Source organism: Neocloeon triangulifer, unplaced genomic scaffold, assembly GCF_031216515.1.
Source record: "Neocloeon triangulifer isolate White Clay Creek 2 clone unplaced genomic scaffold, ASM3121651v1 ptg000014l, whole genome shotgun sequence".
NCBI classification, from domain to species: Eukaryota; Metazoa; Arthropoda; class Insecta; order Ephemeroptera; family Baetidae; genus Neocloeon; species Neocloeon triangulifer.
The window spans coordinates 5,020,808-5,041,452 of NW_026775556.1; the positions used below are offsets into that span (position 1 = coordinate 5,020,808).

Sequence of the window (20,645 nt, forward strand, 5' to 3'; positions counted from 1 at the left end):
ATAAATAAAATGGGAAACGGAGACAAATAATCAAAAGAAGTTTATATAGAGGAATATTTTTTAGTTTTCAGTGAAAATTTGTTTTTGATCTTCGCAGTCAAAATAATAGTAATAAACATGTGTCACTTTGAAAGTTAGTCTTGGGTGTGAAATTGACGCTGGTTTAATTGGTGCGTCGAAAATAAAATTTTTCACGACATAAGGGCATTGCCGTTAAAGCCCACTTTTATGCGTTTGAAATGGGAACTATTTTTAACTGTACTCGCTGGCGGCTTTCATATTTTATGTGCTGGAAGCGCATTTGAAAAAGCAAGATTTCTCATAACAAAATAACGCCGGCATTTGTTACGCGCCATAAATTTATTCGGAATTATTCTCTTGACTCATTTAAAATGAAAATTGCCGATTTAATCCGCTTTCTTCTGTGGGCGTGAGATCAAAATATTTGTATAATGGAGCAGAGTATTTAAGACATGAATAGGATTTTTTGTTAATTTCGTATAAAAAATTTAGTCTTATAATAAAACATCCTGCTAGACTAACCACGGGATTTCTTTTCTGCTGAAGGACAAAATTTTCATTAAATAACATAACATTGTAAAATTTTTGTTTTACAAACGCAGTCTTTTCAACCCATTTTTCTTCCTCTCTTTTAGTTTGTACACAAGAAAAGGATCTGCGTTTGCTCTTGTATAAATCAGGAAGGAGTGGAGCTGACAGATTTATTCCAGCTCAGCACAGATTCGGCCAAAACAAAGGCGCAATTATAGATACAGTGCGAGATCAGATCTCTTTCTTCTCTTTCATATTGGACGGCGCGGCGCAATTCATGAATTATGACGAGAGATCGGCGCAAGGCCGGCGCAACTCCTCCGGCTCCTTCGCCAAAAGCGCCGCCTCGTTGATTTCTCGCAGAGCTACAGAGTAAGGGATTCGGACAGAAAGAAAAGCATCCGTGGGTGCCTTATTAAATTTGCGGCTGCTGAATGAGCAGGAAGAAAAGCGAACTCGACGCAGCCATTTATAACAATGAATTCGGATGCCCGTCGGCAGCAATGACCTCCGGCCTGGCTATGGGAACTAAAGGCACATGCGAAAGAAACGTAACCGTGATGGTTCAAATTGAGATGTCTGCAAATTCTAACCTCTTCTCGGAAGGAAAACTCGGAATAAATTTTTGTATAATATTTTTTCATAATTTTAAACTAAATACTTTTCATACACATATATTGTTGAAACGTTTTTAAATTTCAGGTAAACCAATGCTTTTTTTTAACAATTCTTGGTGCATAAAAATTTTTTTCCTTCATTTAAATCTATGTCCAGAAATTATTTTTATCTTTTGTGTTGTTTCTTTAAAAAAATGATAATTCTTCATCGGTTTGTGAATTCATAATTTTTTTTAAGTAGAGAAAATTCTTGTCAGTTTTAATTTAACACAATTTAAAAAAAAAATTGACTCTTTACACAAAAATCCTCAAAATTTTCAATGTAATACAATACAGATAATGTTGAGAAAAGTTCTTTTCAGAATTAACAAGTAAATTATAATCTTTAATTCATTATATTGGATCTAGAACTTTTACTTTTTTCAATGTAAAATGTTTGATCTCTTTATCGTGAATTCGCACCATTTTTAATCAGTCTTTTTCTGTTCAATTTGAATACATTGTGGCGGTTTTGCAAACAGCTTTTGCAGGCCACACCTGAGAGCACATTCTGCGTCGCGGTCGATAAAGGACGGCGTGTTCATTTCTTTCACTCTCTCCTCTTTCGTTTTTCTCACAGCCGCCAAGAGTTTCGCGCCGTGGCAGAGCGTAAACAAAAATTAAGTCAGAAGAATCCATTCTAATCTTGCGCGCGGGGGGAGCAATTAGATTAATTTGCCACTTTTATTGTGGTTCGCGCCTCGTAAAGAAATAAAGGCAGGTGAGAGATTGGCAGAGACGTTCGCACACGATAAGGCGCCGCGGATTTGTCTGCGCTCGGTTTAATTTAAATGTAAATTAGCTCGGGGACTTTGATTCGAATCGACGGCGTTCCCAACAAGACTTTTCTTCCCGCTTTGATTATAAATAAACTTTTTCGCTTAAAGTGGGAGATAAATTAATGCAAGCTGTTCTACAGTATTTAATTTAATTAAACTGAAATTTCATTCTAGTTCTTTTAAGAAACATTATAATTTTTTTTTTTAACAAAAGGAATATTTTCATAAAATTTATTATTTACATTTATCACTTAATTTTAATTCTCGTTTTTGTAATCCTTTTGACAGGAAATTGGAAATTAGCAAGAAATTAATTTGCAGTCGACACTAAAAACTTTATTTACAACCGACATCCTGCGTTTCAACTTGACGATCGATCTTGCAAACAAAAAGCGTCCTCGCGCAAATTAGCTCCGTGTAGCTGAATTAATTGTTTGCCAAAGGAAAGCTGCTGGCTGCACCTGTTTACAATTTGTTTGCACCTCGTAATACTCATCCAGAGCAGCTCGTTTTTCTCACCTTCTATATACCCCTGGTGCTGGGTAAACATACACATGGTAGAGAAATGAGTGAAAGAGAGTAAAAAAATCTCTCGCGCGCGCGACACGCAGAGAGCGAAGGAGCCACGCGGGCTCTTCTAAATTTAGTTGCAGCTCTGGCGGCTCTCTCGGCCAGTGTCTGCCCAAGTCGTGTGATAATAAAGCACCGCTCGTTGGCATATGAATGGAGTCGAGATGGATGCCTCTTTTGATTTCTATCTGTCTGTGAAATAGCGCGAGCACAAGAAAATAAGAGCCCCTCGTTGCACTTGGTCGGGTCGAGGCTGAGATGTGGAAATAAAAGGAATCGACCTCCTGGCTTTCGATTATTCAACACATCTTAATTTTCTTTTTTAAACAGAAACAAAATTAATTAGATCTTTTAAATTATTTGTTTCACAAACTTTCCTCATGAAAGAAATCGTAAATAAATTAATTGACCATCATAGAAAATAAAGGATAAAATAATTATTTTAACGTGAATGCGTTAAATTCAATATTATATGAGTTTATGAAAATTTTGAAGAAAAAAGTATTGATTGGATGATAAAAAAATTTCAACAATGTACAAACTGATCATACTTTTTTTGTAAATAATTTTAAGACTTATAGGTAATTAATAGGTTTGTATTTTGCTATTGTATCACCTCCCATAACTGGTTACAATTTTTATTGTACATTTTTACTAATCCAAATTATTGATTTCTCTAAAAAAAAATATATATTTCATTTTTCATTTTGAGGCAAAATTTCCATTACATAATTTGCCTTCACTCAACCTCCCTATTGCAAACTTTTCGTCGACTTGTTCAATTCCGAAAGCAGAGCATTTTATTTTCCACCCGAGCGAATTCCGGATAGAATTGAATCATTTGAATCTCCCCCTGGGAAATGGCCCTCCAAATGCTGCGAATGCAAATAAATTTTTCATTCTGCGGTGCTGCCCCTAGCTGTTGCTGACACTCGCAAGTGTGGCGCCGAGATTTTCACCTGGGGGCGCGTAATCTCATTTCGCACCAATCTCCTCTCTGGTCGACGAACCCTTCTGTTTAATTAGCACCTGAGCCAAGAACGACAGACGGAGAGGGAGTCCCGCGTTTGCAATAAGGGCGCGAAAACGCACCTGTTCGCCAAATTCTCAAATGTAAATGAAGACTCTTGTCACAACGCAAAACTTGCCGGCTGGGAATTGCCGAGCGACTGATTTGCTCAAAATAGTTATGAATCATCTTCTGTTTGAATTTAGCAAACATATTGTTCTATACATTTGATTTTTTTTCAATTAGAGAGAATTTTTTTAAATTTTGTAGCGACTTTTTTAACTTTTAACTCTCATTCATTATAATTTCCTTTAGAAGAGGTTGGTTAATAAATTTTTAAGAAGAAAATTAGAGATCGTTAAAGAATTCAGATAACAACAACTTGAAATTCAAATTGATTAGCCAGGAAGCAAACACAAGATAATTATAAAGTGCTGGGAATGAAAATTATGAAAAAAATTTATTTTGGACAAACGTTTCACTTGGAAATAAATTCCTGTTTGATTTTAGTTTAGATTTAAAACGGTTCCAGACTGATTTGTTGACTTTTTGTTTTGCATCAGATCTGATCAATAAATTCTGGCACTTGAAATTTGACTTTTTGCAATTACGAAAGTTGTCGCGAGCTGATTCATCACGCGGTCGCGCCCGTTGGGTCGAGGGCATTATGTGCACTTGAATTGAGCGCGGCACAAAACACTTTCCTCGTTAATTAAGGGCCGTTCGTTTGAGACTTGGAGAGAGTGGGTGCAGCAGATAGAGAGGAGTCTGTCTCTCATGGTGTATAGAGACACTCGACATTATTTCTGAGACGATCGAGTGTCGCCGTCGAAGCCAAGAGTTGAGGAAAGCCCTCGCACTTCACTTTGGCACGCACAAATTTATGCAATGACATCACATCCGTCGAGTACGTCTCCACTCGCAAAGAGAAATAGACCATTTTTGCGCCACTCCATCTGCCTCGCGAATAATTGAACCAATTATGAAAAAGAAGTCTCGCTAGCTGGAATTTGCAGCTGCTCATTTCTGGATGAGTTTTTATTCAACACTCGCTAAAAAAAATTAGAAAAAGACCTTTAAGATTTATTCATCTGTCATCTTGAAAAGCAAAACAAGTTGGATAAAAAATTGTTCATTTTTTTCAATTGAACTTACTTTTTTTGCGGGAAATAAATAATAATCATTCTATTTCTATTTATCACATAAATCAATTTGTATAATATTTTTAACGTATTCATATCAATAAATAGATCTTTAACTATTTGTACAAAAATTTTCCGGCCAAAACATACTCAACTAAGTTTAATCATGATAAAAAAATTTTGAAAAGGGTGCAATCTCTTAAATTTAATTTTACCATAAACCCTAGTAATGACAACAATAAAAAAATTTTTTCATACTATTTCTGTCTTTGGCAATTAGAGTTTACCTTCGTTTTTTGTATATTTTATGCACCTTTCTTCGTTGTTTTGTTACTTATAAAAAGTCAGTATGTGACTTGGTCGCCGGAATCGGAAATGGGGACACGTGAGAAGAAGAAGAATGAAATTATCGTTGCATGAGTGGCCGGCGGCAATGATGACTCACACTGGTCTCACCTAGTGCATAAAGTGCCTTGGGTGCAGGACAGGTGGTAATTAATATAATTTCCCGCACTTTTATTCTAGTGCGTGTGTTCTGCTTGTATTACACTCATAGGCACAAGTTCTTCAAGGTATTATTAAACAGACCAACACAGCGTTAGCTTTTGTGGAGCAAACTTTGAGTTATTTACTTTATTTTAAGAAAGCACATGGCATAATTGAAAGTAAAATTTCTAAAAATTTTTGTTATAAAAAAACGTAAAGTTTCCTGTGCCAGTGAAAGCAGCGTTATGAAAAAAATCATTTATGTTAAATTTTCTATAAAAAATTTTAATTTTACTTTTGTAGATATGGTTTAATTGAATAGGCATCGATCAAATAAATTTGAATTATATCTGCAATTTCGTGAAACATACACACATAATTGCGTAAAAGTTATCTACACTCACAAAAAGCCCTAGATAGCTTTTCAGGAATTAAAAAAGAAAATTGAATTTTATTTTTACCAACTTATTTTTGAAAAACTTTTGAATTTCGTTTAAAGCTATTTTTTTTTAGATTTGAAATTAATTTCAAAATCTTTATCTTATACAATCCCACGTTCATATTTTTGTATTATTTTGTAAACACACTGCGATTGCATTATAATTTAATTTATAAGGCGCACTTTTTGTAACTACATGCGGGAATATATTTTCAAGCCGATGGAGTTGTGAAACAATTTGCTATCACCAATTAAGCGGAATTATGACCCACTTGACTACAATGCAAACGGAATAATGATCTCTCTGACGCAATCAACCTCCTGCACTATCGTGTCTGTGGATTTGCATGACAAAAAGGGCGCCGACAAATGAATGCAAATTCGTGTCTGTGTCCTGCGCCGAACCGAATTATTTCTTATGAGAGTTTCGAAGCAATAAAGAGAGAAAGACAGACGTGTGTTTTTTTGCTCTCATTGATTGGGGCGCCTCGACGTGATCATGGTTGCTCTCCGGCGCCAGAAGTCTGCCAAGGGTGGCTATTATTCAACCCCCGTGCGCCGCCGACGTGCAGCCTCCCCCAGCTCTCGCAGCCAGCCAGCAAAGAGAGAGGGTGTCTTTTCCTGCTCCCCTGCGAAATAAATTTTGCACGGCTGCCCAAGTTGAAAGTAAAAAAGAACGTGTCGGCGCGTAAGTAAAGGATTAAAATTACCGAGAGACAGGTGAAAAACAACAATAAGCGTATTAAGGGCAAGTGAAAAGTGAATGCCCTCGAGCGATCGGCTAATTTTTCTAAGCCTTCACTTCCAAGCTAGGCTCGGTCCAAGTTTTGAAACTTTTTGTTTCATTTTAATACTTTTTTACATTTCAAATTGATTTTTTTAGGAATGGGGTGTCGACCGTGAGGTGCGAATTTCCAATCAAATAACCCGCCCACACTGCAAAACACGATTCACGCCGAAAGGGTTAGAGTTGGACTCACCAAAATTCTGCTTCTTTGTCGGCGGCCAGGTCGCTGCTGTGGCCCCGCAGGTCGACGCCACTGCCTCGAAGGGCCCTTTCGAGTGAAAAATTTATCGAGAGCTGGCGGGGACCGCCAAATGTTCCCGGTTCGGATACGACGGGCCTGCGAAAAGGTCGCAAACACACACAAGCACAACGTTTGAACCCGAGCTCGAACTTCTGTCTGCAGCCGATATGCTCGCAGAACGCTATCACTTCAGCTGTGGCCAATCGCGGCGCCAGCTCGGGGTCACGTGGGCGCAGGAATTAAAATCCTCGACTGGCAGATGGACTGGGACGTGAGGCAAGTGCCCTCCGTGGGAGACTTATCAAGTTACGGTTTAATCCAACACAGAAATTGTAATTTAATAGTTTCAAACTGCTTGATTTTATTCAAATGTTAAATAATAATGAATAATTATGGAGAATTATTAATTAAATAGTCAAATTTAATAAACGAAAATAAAAGAATATTTAGTAGATTCTTTTTTGTCGTTACTTAAATTTTATTTTATTTTTGAAATCATCGAAATTCTAAAAACTATAGCAAGTGATGAAGAATTGTCAAAAAAAAAAATATATAATAATTTTGATTTCCTGAATGCGCGCGTTCTGACATTTATATTATGCTTGTCTTCTCCAGGTGAGCACTTCCAAATACTGATGATAGGATGGGGGATCATTACAATATCAAGTGGTGAAATCCGTTGAACAGAATTGAATAATCAATCAATGAAAAAGTATTTTAGGAATGGTTGACACTATTCCCATTTTTTGAACTCTTGTCCATCAGGAGCTTTCATTTCCACTTTTCCACCAGCAATTTCCTTCCAGTTTGTGCTTAGTACAGTGCCATTTGATTCAGTCTACGTTTAGAAAAAGGAATCAAATTTTTTTTAACACAACTGTAAAAAAATGAGCTTACAAATGATTTGTTCATGGCTTTCCTGATCTCGTCTGAACCTTCGGCATAGATTTTCTGGAAAAGTTGGTCAATGCCATCCTCCTTTTCATCCTCAATTGTAATTTTGTCCCAGTCTTTGGCTGCCTTTGAGGAGCTAGGGTACTTCGGAGGCCCACTGGAGCCCCCACTGGCCTCCGGATGTGCTGGCATTGGTCTAGAAGTCTCGTCTCCTTCCAATTTTTCCCAGCGAATACCATCTCTTTTCTTCAATTTGAGCTCAATCTACGATACATAGTTTTTCAATGGTTGGATAAACAAATTTTTAATAAAAAACTAACCTTAGTAGACATAATTTTGTAGGAGCTCTGGTCAGGGATAATTTCAAAGGAAAGGTGAATGTCTTTCTTGTACTCATCTCCATTTGACAGCTTGGCATCAATAGTCACCTGTTGAAAATTATCATACCAATAAGAAAAATTCTGACACAAATGAGTAATCAATCCTACTGTTTGTGAAGAAATTTGAATGACTGATTTTTCCGGATCCACTTTCTTGGCCATCGCCTCGACGGTGACGTGTGTTTCAGTCTGATACCAATCGATGCGGACCGCCGGAGCAGTCACGACGGGAGCTGTGGCCTCTTCAGTCATTCTCCAAGCAAAATTTAATTGCAATTTGCAAAATTACGCAGCCCTTGTGCCCTGCTTGCGCCCTTCAAAAGCCTGGAACTTTCCTCCGTGTTGACATTAGCGGAACGTGCGCCGGGAAAATTGTAGAGTGACGTGATTGGCCACGGAGATGCCAGAGCGGCTACGCCCCCGTGACGCAGCGCCAATTTCGAAAACCCATGTTGTGATTGTGATTCCTGCGACTTTGACCATGAGACGATCACGCTGGTCAAAAAGTGTCGCAATAAACTTTGACCAGCAGTGAAACCAGTCACACGCTGTCGAGGCACAAGGTCAATATCGTTAAAATAGCATGTTATTTAGGAATCACGCGAGAGCCTTGAGTTTTCTCGATTCAAGCAGGAAAACTCGACTTCTGCTGGTCACAATGGTTAAAGTAAACAGGTGCCTGCACGACATGAACGGCGACGCACAGCATTTCTACGAGGTTTTTATTTATTTCTTATCATGATATAATGGTCTAATCTTAAGCGCGTTCAAGATTTTTTTGACCTGGGTTTGCCGGATGCTTTAAACTTTGACATGTTAAATATGTCAATTGGTGATTAATTGCGGGATAAACTGCACTGGAACGCATAATATACATCACATTATGCGATTAAAAATTAAATTTGATGTTCAATTTTATGCACTTAACTTGTAAATCAGTCTATGCTCTTAAGATTTATACTTTGATAATGTTAGAAAATATTCAAAAAATGTTTTTGGTAAAAATTTTCATTATTTTTTTGCTTTCTTTAATTAATTTCTATTTTTATTTTGGATTAAATATTTCAGGATGCAGTGAGTGCACTGAACTCTCTCCAAACAAATGCATCGGTCCTTCAGCAATCAAAGAAGAGAATCGGCCAACCAAACACAAATGTCGAGGACACAAGAAAATATTTACAGAGGTCGGGTATCAGTCAAGACACACTTGATTCTTGTTTATCTGCCATTCACGTTGCTGGGACCAAAGGAAAAGGTGCAAGAGTTGATTTTATTCCCTATAAATTATCACTTAAATTTAAAAAAAATTCAGGCTCAACTTGTGCATTTACGGAGAGTATATTACGACACCACGGGTTGAAAACTGGCTTCTACTCATCACCACACTTGGTAGCTGTCCGAGAGAGAATTCGAATCAATGGCAAACCTTTGTCCATGGAAAAATTCACCCACTATTTTTGGGATGTTTACAACAATTTGGCACTGAAAAAAGTTTCTTATAACATATTTTTCGAAAGAACATTTTAATTTTTTATTCCATTTAATTAGGAATGTGATAGCGACATGCCTCCTTACTTTAAATTTTTGACTGTGATGGCTTTCAACGTTTTTATAAAAGAAAAGGTTGATGTTGCTTTGATTGAAGTTGGCATCGGAGGTGAGCTCGACTGCACTAATGTCATAAGGTATTTTAGCTAAAGAATTGTTTCCATTTAATATCAAAACTAAATTTAGAAAGCCAGTTGTTGTTGGGATCACTTCTCTTGGATTGGACCATACAACGTTACTTGGTAATACGGTCGAATTGATTGCTTGGCAAAAGGCAGGTATCTTAAAAGAAGGTGTCCCTGCCTTCACTGTGCACAACCAACCTGGTGACTCGTTGAATGTAATTAGGCAAAGAGCTGAGAAAATTAAGGTAATTATTCCATTGCAGTAATTAGGCAGCTTGATTATTTTGTTTTCTTGCAGTGCCCTCTATATTTGGCTCCTGCGTTTGAAGACTACAAGTGGCCCAACGGCGAAAAGCCTGTCCTTGGCCTTGATTCAAATGTGCAAAAGTTGAACGCCTCCATTGCAATTCAACTAGCTCACACTTGGCTGAAAATTAAAAATGGTCTTCCCTATGGTAAGAGTGGTAAAATCAACTTTCATTTTTTAATTGTTTTTAAATTTTATAAATTTAGAAAAACGCACTCTTGCAATTCCTGAACTGACAGCCAAGGGTCTTTTGAACGTCAGTTGGCCAGGTCGAGCCCAGACTTTGATTCAGTCGCCTCAGTTGAAAATATTCCTTGACGGGGCCCATACAACAGAAAGTATTGAGAACTGTCTAGCATGGTTCCAGGTTGCTTCAGAGAAGTGCGTCTTATTTTCATTTGTGTAATGTAAATTTATTTAATTTTAACCTAGGCAGACGTCTTCTGGCAATGTAACGAAAGTGCTCATATTCAACTCCACTGGAGAAAGAGACCCTTCCAATCTTCTCAGGCCACTAAGCAACGCAAAAGTATTTTCCAAAGTTATATTTTGTCCCAACATCGTTTCTAGCAAGGAAAATCAAAAGACCGGTCAGTTATTTTTAATATAGAAGTCGGCTCTTTTTATTGAGATTTATTTTGTAGACCAAAGCAACTTCATGGTAACTGAAGAGCAGCAGCTGAAAAGAGCGTGTGCCCACCTGACAGCCTGGAATCTTTTGAAAGACGAGTCTGACGAAAAATGTGATACTCAAGCATTCCACTGCATCAATGATGCACTGGCGTTTGTTCAAAACCTTTCTACTTTATCAGAAGTCCATGTGTTAGTGACAGGTTAGTTTTTGTTATAGGGTTTACTCATGGACGTATGTTTAATAAAATTAAAATGAGTAGGTTCACTGCACCTTGTTGGATGTGTTCTTGGCAAGTTGGAAGAAACCATCGTCGAAGAAGAAATAGATACAAACCAAGAGGTAGCAAAGCTGCAGCAACTTTGAGGCAGAAATTTAATTGAATTTATTTGAATTCTTCTTCATATATTTCTAGTTAAAAATTAGATCATACATAGATTAATTTTAGAGGCAAGAAAATATTTTTTTAATTATGTGCCATATTATTTTTTGATATAGTCAAAAATATAGTCACCTACAGAGTTAATTTAAGGATTTTACTCTGAAACTTTCAGGCATAGAAATAATAAATAATTCTGGTGAATTTATAATAAAGAAAACTATATTATTTTTTTGATAATATAAATAATATCTAGAATAAAATTATTTTTCAAAGATATGTGACAACTTTTTCTTCTTCAAATTTGTACAATCTTAATCCTTATTTTAAAACAAAATTAGTGCAGCTAGATATTAATAATAATAAGTCTTTTATTTTAACACTTGCGTGTACATGCGCTGCACTAATTTAATTAAGCAGCCTTGACAAAGGCGCCATTTTTGGCGCCTCTATTGTTGTAAAGTGAGAACGTTACGCCCCCGTCGTCTCGCCTTTTTATATGTATTTGTTTCATCTCCCAGCGAGAGCTCTTTAAACCGGCACGCATTTATTTGGAAATTTTAATTGATAGCTCGTATCAGTTGCATTTAAATCATGGCAGGAAGACTTGCTACAAGGCTGAGCAGCGTTCGATCGACATTATTCCTCTGCGATATGCAGGAGAAGTTCCGGCCCAGCATCCAATACTTCAACGAAGTGGTTTTCAACTCGTCCCGGCTCTTGAAAGTAGCCAAACTACTAGACATGCCTGTTGTCTGCACTGAGCAATACCCTAAAGGTTAGCACATATAAACATAATTTCAACGGGGGTTTTATTCACATTAATTCTCATGAAGGTCTTGGAGCCACTGTGCCCGAATTGGGAATTCAGGAATTCGGAATTGTGCCTGTTGAGAAAACACAGTTTTCGATGGTCTTGCCACAGATCCTAGACAATCTCAAGAGAAACCACGACCAGGTTGCTTCATTTTTATGCATAATTGTTTTAATTTCTACAATAAACTGTTTTAATATAATATTTTTCAGGTGAATACTGTCATTCTTTGTGGAATCGAAACCCACGCCTGCATCCATGAGACCGCTCTTGACCTTCTCGAAAAAGGTTATGGTGTCCATGTGGTGGTTGATGCTTGCTCTTCCAGAAGCATGCTTGATAGGTAAAATTAATTAAAAAAAAAAGATTTTTATTGTTTTTCCTAAAACATTTCTTGTAGGAAATACGCATTCAAACGTTTGGAATCGGCTGGCGCAATTCTCAACACCTGTGAGGGGGTAGTTCTTGCTCTTGCCCAGGATTCAAAGCACCCAAAGTTCAGAGAATTGCAGAAAATCATTTGGGAAGTTGGACCTGACACTGGACTCCTCAGATAGTTACCCAATTGAATTTGATTTAAATAGAAGAGGCTGCTTTGGTGATTAAAAGATGGAAATGCACAGTACACATTTAATGAGTAAAATCCATCGCATTAAAGTGAATCGACGATTATAAATAAATCCTAATTATTTTTATGAACATATATAAGTGAATGTTGTAACTCCAAAAAAATTAAGAATACAGTTAATAAAATGGTGCTATTATTGTGTGATCATTTCAATAATGCTATCAGTAACAAATATATTATTGATGGTACATTAATTTCACTTTTTTGAACCCTTTAATTTTTGTTTTTATTACATATTATTTTCACTGGAATTTAGAAAACTCACGAAAAAGTTCCGGCCAAGGAATAAAGTGACCGGCATTTCGGCTCTCTTCTTTTGCAAGGGTACGTCAGGGAACGTGGTCCGTTCTTACCGTTTTGTTAATTAGATTTATGTATGATAAATGATAATTTTAGGTCACAATATAATTAATTAATAAATTTAATTGTTCAAAGATCAAATAAATGAAATAAATATTAAAATATTACAATTTATTCTTCATAAAAAAAAAATCGAAACAAAACATAAGCACCAACAATCTTGTTGATAAGCACCCTGCCTGCTTGGTCGGCTTGGTCATTGGTTCATTTTGGTTTGAAATTTGAACAAGGAACGAAATGAACGAATAACAAATCCTGGACCTGGACGCGACTGCAGCGCCACAGGAACACAGCAATAACAAACAAAAACAAACTTGTTTGGCGCCAACCAACTGATTCGCCGCTCAGTTTTTAAGTTTTTAATCCAAAATTTGACGAATTTGACCTGAAATTGAGTGAAGCACGGAAGCAAAAATTTCGGAAAATGAGCAGCAGCGACAGATCGAGTGGCGGATCAGCGGGGACTGACGATCCGTCGGATGAATCGCCCCCTTCTGTTGGACGACGACGTCAAAACAAGAAAAGTAAAATCGAAGAAAGGTTTAAAAATCTGTCAGGTAAATTTTAAGTTGTGAAATCAGCAAGTTTCTGATAAATCCATTGTCGGTAGAATACACTAAGCGGAACGGGAAAATTTTCACCGTGTCTCGGCTGCATAACTTGGACGTGCGAGAGGTGGCCATCAAGAGTTACAAGAAAACCATCAGGGAACGCATCAGGGGTGTTTTAGCGTCCAGGACTGGTGCAACGTACAAAGTCGACGCGATCTTTGAATTGAGAAAAGGGCTGGCAGAAACGAGACATGACGAAGACACGATTTGCATCGAAGTGGTGGTCACACCTCCGACAGAAGAGGATAACGACGAGGTCTATCGAGTGGAGGACGCAAAGTCAGTCTACCTGGGCTACCTCATCAGCAGAGGCAGAGACAAGGCGTATAAATATGCAGCACAACTGCCTGTTTTACTCAGTTTCAAAGGCACGAATTCAATTGTGTCGTCAATCAATTCGACTCTAGAGGTAATTTTTTAAGGAAAAAACTGTACACAGCATTAAAAAAAATTTTTAGGTTTTGTTTGACTGCATCGTGCGGCCGTTCGAGTTTTGTTCAGAGTACATGGAGCAGATTTTAGTTAAGTGCCTGACAGTCTCTACGGAAGACAAGCCAACAATCGTTTTAGGGGTCACCGCTCCCAACTTCAAAAATGACGAGATTGCGGAGCTTGCCCTCCTTGCTGAAAACTTCAAAGACCTCCAGAGAATGTAACAATATTATCAAAAAATTGTGTTGACCAATAATTTGAATGGTATTTAATTTTCAGATTAAAAACTAGCAACGAGGAAGAATTGCAGCGGAGATCTCAGGCATTGTTTGAAAATTTTTATTTGGGAATGAGAGAAAACTCCAAAATGAATCTGTCCAGATGTTCACTGATCAAATTCAAACTCCAGGGCATTATCCTCCACAACTCTGGCAAGGTAGATTTTTCACAATATTGAAGTTAGGGATTCTAAATTTTCATATTAATATTTTCAGTTCCTTATTTCCAACACAGAAGTAATGGCGGTGTTCTTGAGGAGTATCTGTCAATTGTGCCTTTCGATTGAAGTCGACCACCTCAGCAGAGTTGGCCTCACGTGACTGTAATTTGCCTTAACAATCCTGTTCATTGTCAGTGCAGGTAATTTTTATTTAAGTTAATTTGTTATCATAATAATTTATTAAGAGTTTTGTGTCTACCATAATTTTATAATTCCCCAAAATCTACGTAAATGAAAATGAATTAAATGCCAAAAATTTTATCCACATTTAAAATGAATGTGATTACAAAAATATCATAAAACAAAAAATTTTAATTAATTGGAAATAATATTATTAATTCATCTCTAGTTAATTTGATTAAATTTTGGTTTATTTCAAGAATTGAGAGAAGATAAAACAAAAATATTTACTATTTCCATGAAACTGAAAATTCTAAAACTGAACGATGCTACATTTTATTATTGTGAAACAAATTTGATAATGATTGAGCACTATGTGCTCCAAATTAAATGAGCTGGCCATTGATTATGTCCCTTTGAGACATTTGCCGATTCAGGGTTATAGAATGACATGTTTTTTTTTATATATATAAATTGACTGATTATTTTTATTGAAATTAAAGCAAAATGGATCGAATCTTCAATGTTTTTAATTTTACTCACAAATAATTGAAAGATTAACCGTCAAGACGCGCAGAATAATTGAGTATTTTTCCAAGAACAATAATACAAAGAATTACTCACGTTTTGAAAATATGTTAGTCAATTCCGTGATAAACAAAGGCGATAACGTAGCCGAGCGTTTTAGCGCCTTGTCTTATCTTATCAGACGCACACCCTGTCCGATTAGTCAGGTGTTGCTGAGACCGAGAGTCGCGTCCAGGCAGCGAGCATGGAGAATCCGCGGGCGCCGGTTCTGCGCGCTGAGCGCCGTCTGATTTACGTTTACGCCCTGGGCGCCTGCTTTTCCATAATCGGGCTCATCTGCACGGCCGTCTCGTTCGGCTACTGGCACTTCACGCTGGACGAGTGCGAGGGCCACCCCAATTCGGACCAACGCCACTGTGGCTGCCTCTTGTTCACCGAAAGCTCGACTCGGCTGCTCATCGGCGGTGACACGCGGATTTGTCACTTCGTCGAGTTTTCCTGCATACCTGGCATTGCGGTCGGCATTATCATGGCCGTCTGGCACTGGTACAGGGTGGCATTTGTCCTCAACAAAGCACCAAAGCCAAAGAGATACAGGTAAACTCGCAATTTTTTTTTGTTGAATCGAAAATTTTAAAATTAATTAATTTAATGCAGATTTAATGGTTTAAGTAGATCATATTTTTTATTTTTTCCTTTAAATTTGCTTTATGTGGAGGATTGGATTGTTTTATATGTATATTATAGAAATAGTGTCTCTTTCGTGTTATAATTTTCATGCAGGGCTTTTTTTAATATCATGATTTTGTCCTCTTTATACATTTGTTTCCAATTCTCTATAAAATTATTTTATTTAGTATGAAAAAAATTAATTAAATCGCGTCATAATTGAACACTTCTATTTTTTTTTTTTTTATGAAATCAATATTATTGGTTTTTATGATCTTCTAAATTTTTATTAGCTAATTTCATTTCAGACGACGTCCAGTGAACGCCCAAGACGACATCCCAGGGTTTGCCGAAACTGTCCACAGGGTGGAGGTGGTGCAGAAGCCCTCCGTGGTCAGAATCGTGACCTGGCTGACCGTCTTCTTTGTGGTCATGGTGGTCGGCGCCCTGAGCCTGGCGTCGGCGGTCACTATCACCATCGGCACCGTCCAGTCATGTCAGCAGTACCGCGAGAACCTGATCGAGACCCTGTCCGCTGACGGATACATGGCCGCCCTCATCAAAGACCGGCTGTCCTGCCAGGCAGTTTTTGACTTCATGGACTACCTGCTGCCCATCAAAGAGCGCTACTCGGCCAACTTCATTAACACGGGCGTTGCTCTGCAAATGGCCATTGTTGCAATTTGGTTTTCAGCGGTGACGTTCATTATGGGGGCGGTCATTTGCTTCATTGAAGCTCTTCGTGGATCAAGAATTTGTTGCTCACGACGATAAAAGACTTTTATATTAATTTTAAAACAACTTCTTACAATTTCATTAATTTATTGTATATTATTATCCCTGAATCAACATTAAAAATGAAACACGATCAATTTTTTATCTTGTTTTATATTTATTTGAAAATTTGTTTTTTTACGCAATTTTTCAGCTCAAATTTTTAATCAGACTCTCAAGGTACGCATTTGGGCTGCAGTTCTTCAGGCTTGGGGATGTACTCAGGGTCGCAGGAGGTTCCCTTGACGTCCTTGATGATGTCTCCCCTGAGCACTCTGAAGTTGACCTCTTCGGGGCTGAGCTCTTTGTACAGGTACTTGTGCAGCCTGTCCGACAAGACCCACACGTTATTGTCGTCGATGGTCAGGTCGTTGGGCAGCGAGAGTTTTTCGTCGTCCTGGTACAGGGTACCGCAGAGACCTTCGTAGTGCGGTTGGTGGGTGTTCCAGCAGCCGATGGCGTTCCGGGACACGAGGTTGTACAGAAGGATGCCTTCCTTGGACATGGCTGACGCAGAGGCCTGAGACAGTTTGCGACCACGTCGCTCAGCGAGAACCTGCAATTGGAAAATTTTTAAATTTATGAAAATTCCAAATGTTTTTAGTTAAATTAATGAAAGCAAAAATCAAAAGAAATTCATTTTTCCTTAAAAATTTAAAGATATCATTTTTTTCAAACTGTAAACAATATTTCCTTCAAATTCATCAAACAAAAATTATTTTATTTCTTTATGATAATAATGAGCTGAGATCTGTAATGTTTCATTTTGAGAAGTTTATAAATATGTTTTTAAATAACGCTTTCCTTTGAATTTCAATTTACGTCGCAATATACCAATGAAGTTAAATATATATATGGTTTAAAAAAATTAACCATCTAAATAATTTTTTTAATAATTGTCATTATAAAAAATTATCTCACCTTGAAAGCATCCCCGGGTTCGCCAGCGGCAGTCTCATTGCGGAGGATGTGAGTCGGAACGGAAAACTCGTGGAAGCTGCTCATGGGGTGGAAGTAGAGGGTGCGGTTGAGAGGGTTGTTCTTGTCCAAGGGGGTCAGGGCCATTCCGAATAGTCCGTCGATCCACTTGAAGTCGATGCCGCCAGCGTTGAATTCGCAGGCGAGCGGGTCCGGCAGGAAGTACGGATGTTCCACCCTGTACGAACGGTCGTCCTTGAATGAGTAGGCGATCATGCCGAACGCCCACACGTCGGCGATGTAGGCAAACGCGTCGTCCTGTTCACTGTTGCACTGATCGCCGGACACGTCCAGGGTCAGCCCGGTGAGGAACGAGTTATCCTTCAGCGAAGTTTTCGGGAAGCGGTAGCGACGCAGCAGGGTGTCAGACTTGAGGTCGAAGATCAAAAGTTGGGGTGGGCAAACCTAAAAAAATAAAAATAAATAGAACCATTTTCTTTAATATTCGAAAGAGAGCCCATTTTTATAATAAAAATCGTATTTTTTTTATAATTATTTTATTTAATAGAATTAATTTTAAATAAAAGATATTTATGACTTAACTATAATCTTCAAAATATAATTCGCAAAATAAGATAAAAAAAAATTATAAATTTAATTTTTAAAGATATTTACGTAGATTAATAAATAAATTATATTAAATTTTGAAATCTTAATTTTTTATTTTAGAGCGGCGGTTTTTCCAGGCTTGTTCAGTTTAGTTCCTTTAATATTAATATTAATTTTAAACTGCAATTCTTGATAAAAATAAAACTATTACATTTCCTCAAATATTTTCAAAATTCATGTTCTAATTTTATTCTTTAAAAGCAATTTGACAACAAAAAAGTAATGCAGTTAAATTATTTTGAGAAAAAGTGAAATCTTAATCAAAACTTAATATATTATTTTCTTTCAATTTTAAATTAAGGATGTGCATGTATTTTATTTAATTTCAAACATTTACCTGCTTGCCTCCGAGGGCAACTTTTTCCAAGCCAGAGTCGAGAACCCAGAGGCGGCCGCACTGGTCCACCTCCATTCTGAAGACGGAGGTGAGTCCGTCGCAGTCACCTTCAGGACGCTGGTGCCAAGACCAGTTGGGGTAGGGGTTGAGGAGGGGCGAGGAGGAGGCGGTATTTTTGGCGGCATCGAAGGGAACGGTGGTCAGGGTGGCTGGGGTTCCAGCCTTCCACTTTGGTAGCGAGATGAACACGCGGCCCTCGTAGTAGGCGATGCCCAGCGGCAGCGCCTGCTTGGGGTCGTAGGTGCCTGACTTGAGCGCCTCTTCCCTCACCGAGTTGTTGGAGAAGTTGAAGTCGACCTGCTTCCAGGCAAACACCTCCTGAAGCTCGGCCAGCGCTCCTGGCGCTAAGGCCATCACGCAAAGTGCCCACAGAAAACGCATTTTCGTTTTCTCCTATATATAATGAGGAGATTAAAAAAAAAATTATGAACGTGTCTCTCTTATCAACTTTTCTAGATTATTTTTTGAGAAAAATCAGTAATTTTTTAAGTATTTTGATCGATTTTCCTTTCAAAAATTATTAAAAAAAAAAAATGAATAATAAAACTATGTGAAGTTCCCTTAAAACTTTTGATTTATGCAACCAGCTCGACATTTGGGTATATTTTTTGCCTAACCTCAATTCCCGCAGGCGCTAGACCAAAACGTGTGCAAATTTTAATGAAATTTGAAAGCAACTTCACTTTCGAGTTGTGAATTCTCAATAAATTTTCACTTTAACTGGTTTTGCTGTTTTAAGCTGAAGGCTCAGCTCAAAAATGTAAATTGGGAGAAAGTTTAAAAAAAAAATCTATTTGGCGCAGTTAGAACAAATTGCAAGTATATAAACAACAAATTGTTAAAAGAATTAAAAAAAACCAAACAATAGGTATAATATAAAATAACCTTAGGAACTTTTCCTGTAATTTATCGTAAAAAAAGAAATTTGGCACTTTCATTCTAAATTTATCAATTAAAATGCGTTTATTAGTTTGCTACAACCCTTAAGGCAGTTGCAAGCTATTTGAATAAGTTTCCAATGAAACTGAAAGTTTGATGTGTCATAAAAGAAAGTGGGCAAGTAGTCTACTTTGCAATTAAAAACTTGTTCCGATATCAATATAAAACCAGAGGGAACTAGATTTGTGAAGCTAAAATAATTCAACTGCTTTCATGAAATAATTGAACAAAAAGTATTCAATTTTTTTCCAACGTTGCATTTTCTAAACGGGAAACGAAGCTAGTCACGATTATTCCGCTTGGATAATTTCGCGCACCTATATCTGTGTCATGACATATGCAGCAGGTGCAATCGATGAATAGTAATGACCATTACTGACATAGGTGTGTGATATTATCCAAACACAATCAGAGATTACGTACCTTGCTCGGTCGGCGTCCTACCGGCAATAAAAGCCAAACAACATGTACTTTCTCCTTAATATAGCAACGCCGAGCGGAAGGTGGGGGCTCCAGGAGATTCGCATCGACCTTGGTTCTCAAACCAGCGGTGGCTCATCTCATTTAAACTGTCGGCCGGCCAGCCGCGATGCGCATCTAATCTTTTACATTTATTATTATTTTTGACCGGTTGCCTTCGAACCAGGAAACTTTTTTGAAAATAAAATATAAATTATTGGCCGTGACAGCGGTCAAAAGAAAATTTTTATCCTATTTTAGAGAGGTGAATTAATCAGAAAGATTATCTATATGTAAATTATAATTATACATGGAAAATATCATTTATCTCTATCTCTAGTAACATAAAATTTCATACTGATAGATTGCAAAGAATAAAATTGTTAAAATGTTATCTTTTTTTCTATTTTCTCATAATGGGTTGTTCTTTTGAGAGGGAAAATTCGTGTTTTTATTTGTAATATAAAAATCCTAAAAATATTTAATGATATATATGATTTTTAATTAATTAATTCCGCATAAAAAAATTGAAGATCATAAAATGCGAGCATCCAGAATTCCGAGTTATCGTGAAAAATAACGGTGAAATTAAATTAGATGCCAGAAAACCACTTTTTCAATTGTACTTTTTTACGCATATACGCAAATGTACGCAAAAAGTGCTGATGATTAAAAGCTTATTAGTAAACAGCGGCGACCTCCACGTGGAGTACTTCTCTCACCATTCGCAATTTTTCACATGAAAATATTCACCTCTGTTTGCATTTAAATGCCGACCTTTTGACAATTCAATGGGAAATTCTCAAAGGCGTAAAATAAAATGTTGTAAGATTTTTCAGAAAGTTTGTAGCAAGTACATACGGGAGGGAGGCCGGGCATTTACTTTTTTACTACACAATAGCC

The 20,645-nt window shown here is 37.4% G+C and overlaps 7 protein-coding genes across 9 annotated transcripts in view; 4 read left to right on the forward strand and 3 right to left on the reverse strand.

The window, feature by feature from the left end:
* LOC132201630 (ankyrin repeat domain-containing protein 50-like) overlaps positions 1-6,819 on the reverse strand; it is a 32,972-nt gene extending 26,153 nt beyond the window's left edge. For both annotated transcript variants that reach the window (XM_059627935.1, XM_059627934.1), the window contains exon 1: positions 6,614-6,819. The gene's annotated coding sequence lies outside the window, so the exon portion shown is untranslated. The remainder of the gene's footprint in view (positions 1-6,613) is intronic.
* Positions 6,820-7,113: 294 nt separating this feature from the next.
* Positions 7,114-8,318, reverse strand: LOC132201167 (protein SGT1 homolog). The gene is made up of 4 exons (XM_059627114.1): positions 8,044-8,318; positions 7,876-7,983; positions 7,559-7,819; positions 7,114-7,499 (listed from the first exon to the last, which is right to left on the reverse strand). The coding sequence occupies exons 1-4, from the start codon at positions 8,185-8,187 to the stop codon at positions 7,395-7,397; spliced, it is 618 nt and encodes a 205-aa protein (XP_059483097.1). The 5' UTR covers positions 8,188-8,318; the 3' UTR covers positions 7,114-7,394.
* A 67-nt stretch (positions 8,319-8,385) lies between these two features.
* Positions 8,386-11,202, forward strand: LOC132201166 (folylpolyglutamate synthase, mitochondrial-like). 2 transcript variants are annotated; one of them, XM_059627112.1, is made up of 10 exons: positions 8,386-8,653; positions 9,004-9,190; positions 9,248-9,426; positions 9,484-9,620; positions 9,670-9,853; positions 9,907-10,063; positions 10,122-10,296; positions 10,348-10,505; positions 10,560-10,748; positions 10,809-11,202. In XM_059627112.1, the coding sequence occupies exons 1-10, from the start codon at positions 8,519-8,521 to the stop codon at positions 10,910-10,912; spliced, it is 1,605 nt and encodes a 534-aa protein (XP_059483095.1). In that variant the 5' UTR covers positions 8,386-8,518; the 3' UTR covers positions 10,913-11,202. The 2 variants fall into 2 exon arrangements, with proteins under 2 accessions (XP_059483095.1, XP_059483096.1); XM_059627113.1 differs by lacking the exon at positions 8,386-8,653 and adding an exon at positions 8,784-8,933.
* A 202-nt stretch (positions 11,203-11,404) lies between these two features.
* Positions 11,405-12,570, forward strand: LOC132201631 (isochorismatase domain-containing protein 2-like). The gene is made up of 4 exons (XM_059627937.1): positions 11,405-11,703; positions 11,762-11,883; positions 11,952-12,082; positions 12,140-12,570. Exons 1-4 carry the CDS (start codon positions 11,520-11,522, stop codon positions 12,294-12,296), a joined length of 594 nt encoding a protein of 197 aa, XP_059483920.1. The 5' UTR covers positions 11,405-11,519; the 3' UTR covers positions 12,297-12,570.
* A 445-nt stretch (positions 12,571-13,015) lies between these two features.
* LOC132200440 (uncharacterized) lies at positions 13,016-14,906 on the forward strand. The gene is made up of 5 exons (XM_059625905.1): positions 13,016-13,284; positions 13,338-13,747; positions 13,797-13,990; positions 14,050-14,206; positions 14,265-14,906. Exons 1-5 carry the CDS (start codon positions 13,152-13,154, stop codon positions 14,367-14,369), a joined length of 999 nt encoding a protein of 332 aa, XP_059481888.1. The 5' UTR covers positions 13,016-13,151; the 3' UTR covers positions 14,370-14,906.
* Positions 14,270-16,458, forward strand: LOC132200441 (uncharacterized). Its single transcript, XM_059625906.1, has 3 exons — positions 14,270-14,409; positions 15,120-15,514; positions 15,895-16,458. The coding sequence occupies exons 2-3, from the start codon at positions 15,162-15,164 to the stop codon at positions 16,358-16,360; spliced, it is 819 nt and encodes a 272-aa protein (XP_059481889.1). The 5' UTR covers positions 14,270-14,409; positions 15,120-15,161; the 3' UTR covers positions 16,361-16,458.
* Positions 16,459-19,862, reverse strand: LOC132200439 (protein yellow-like). Its single transcript, XM_059625903.1, has 4 exons — positions 19,707-19,862; positions 18,285-18,737; positions 17,282-17,743; positions 16,459-16,916 (listed from the first exon to the last, which is right to left on the reverse strand). Exons 2-4 carry the CDS (start codon positions 18,723-18,725, stop codon positions 16,536-16,538), a joined length of 1,284 nt encoding a protein of 427 aa, XP_059481886.1. The 5' UTR covers positions 18,726-18,737; positions 19,707-19,862; the 3' UTR covers positions 16,459-16,535.
* Positions 19,863-20,645: the final 783 nt, after the last annotated feature.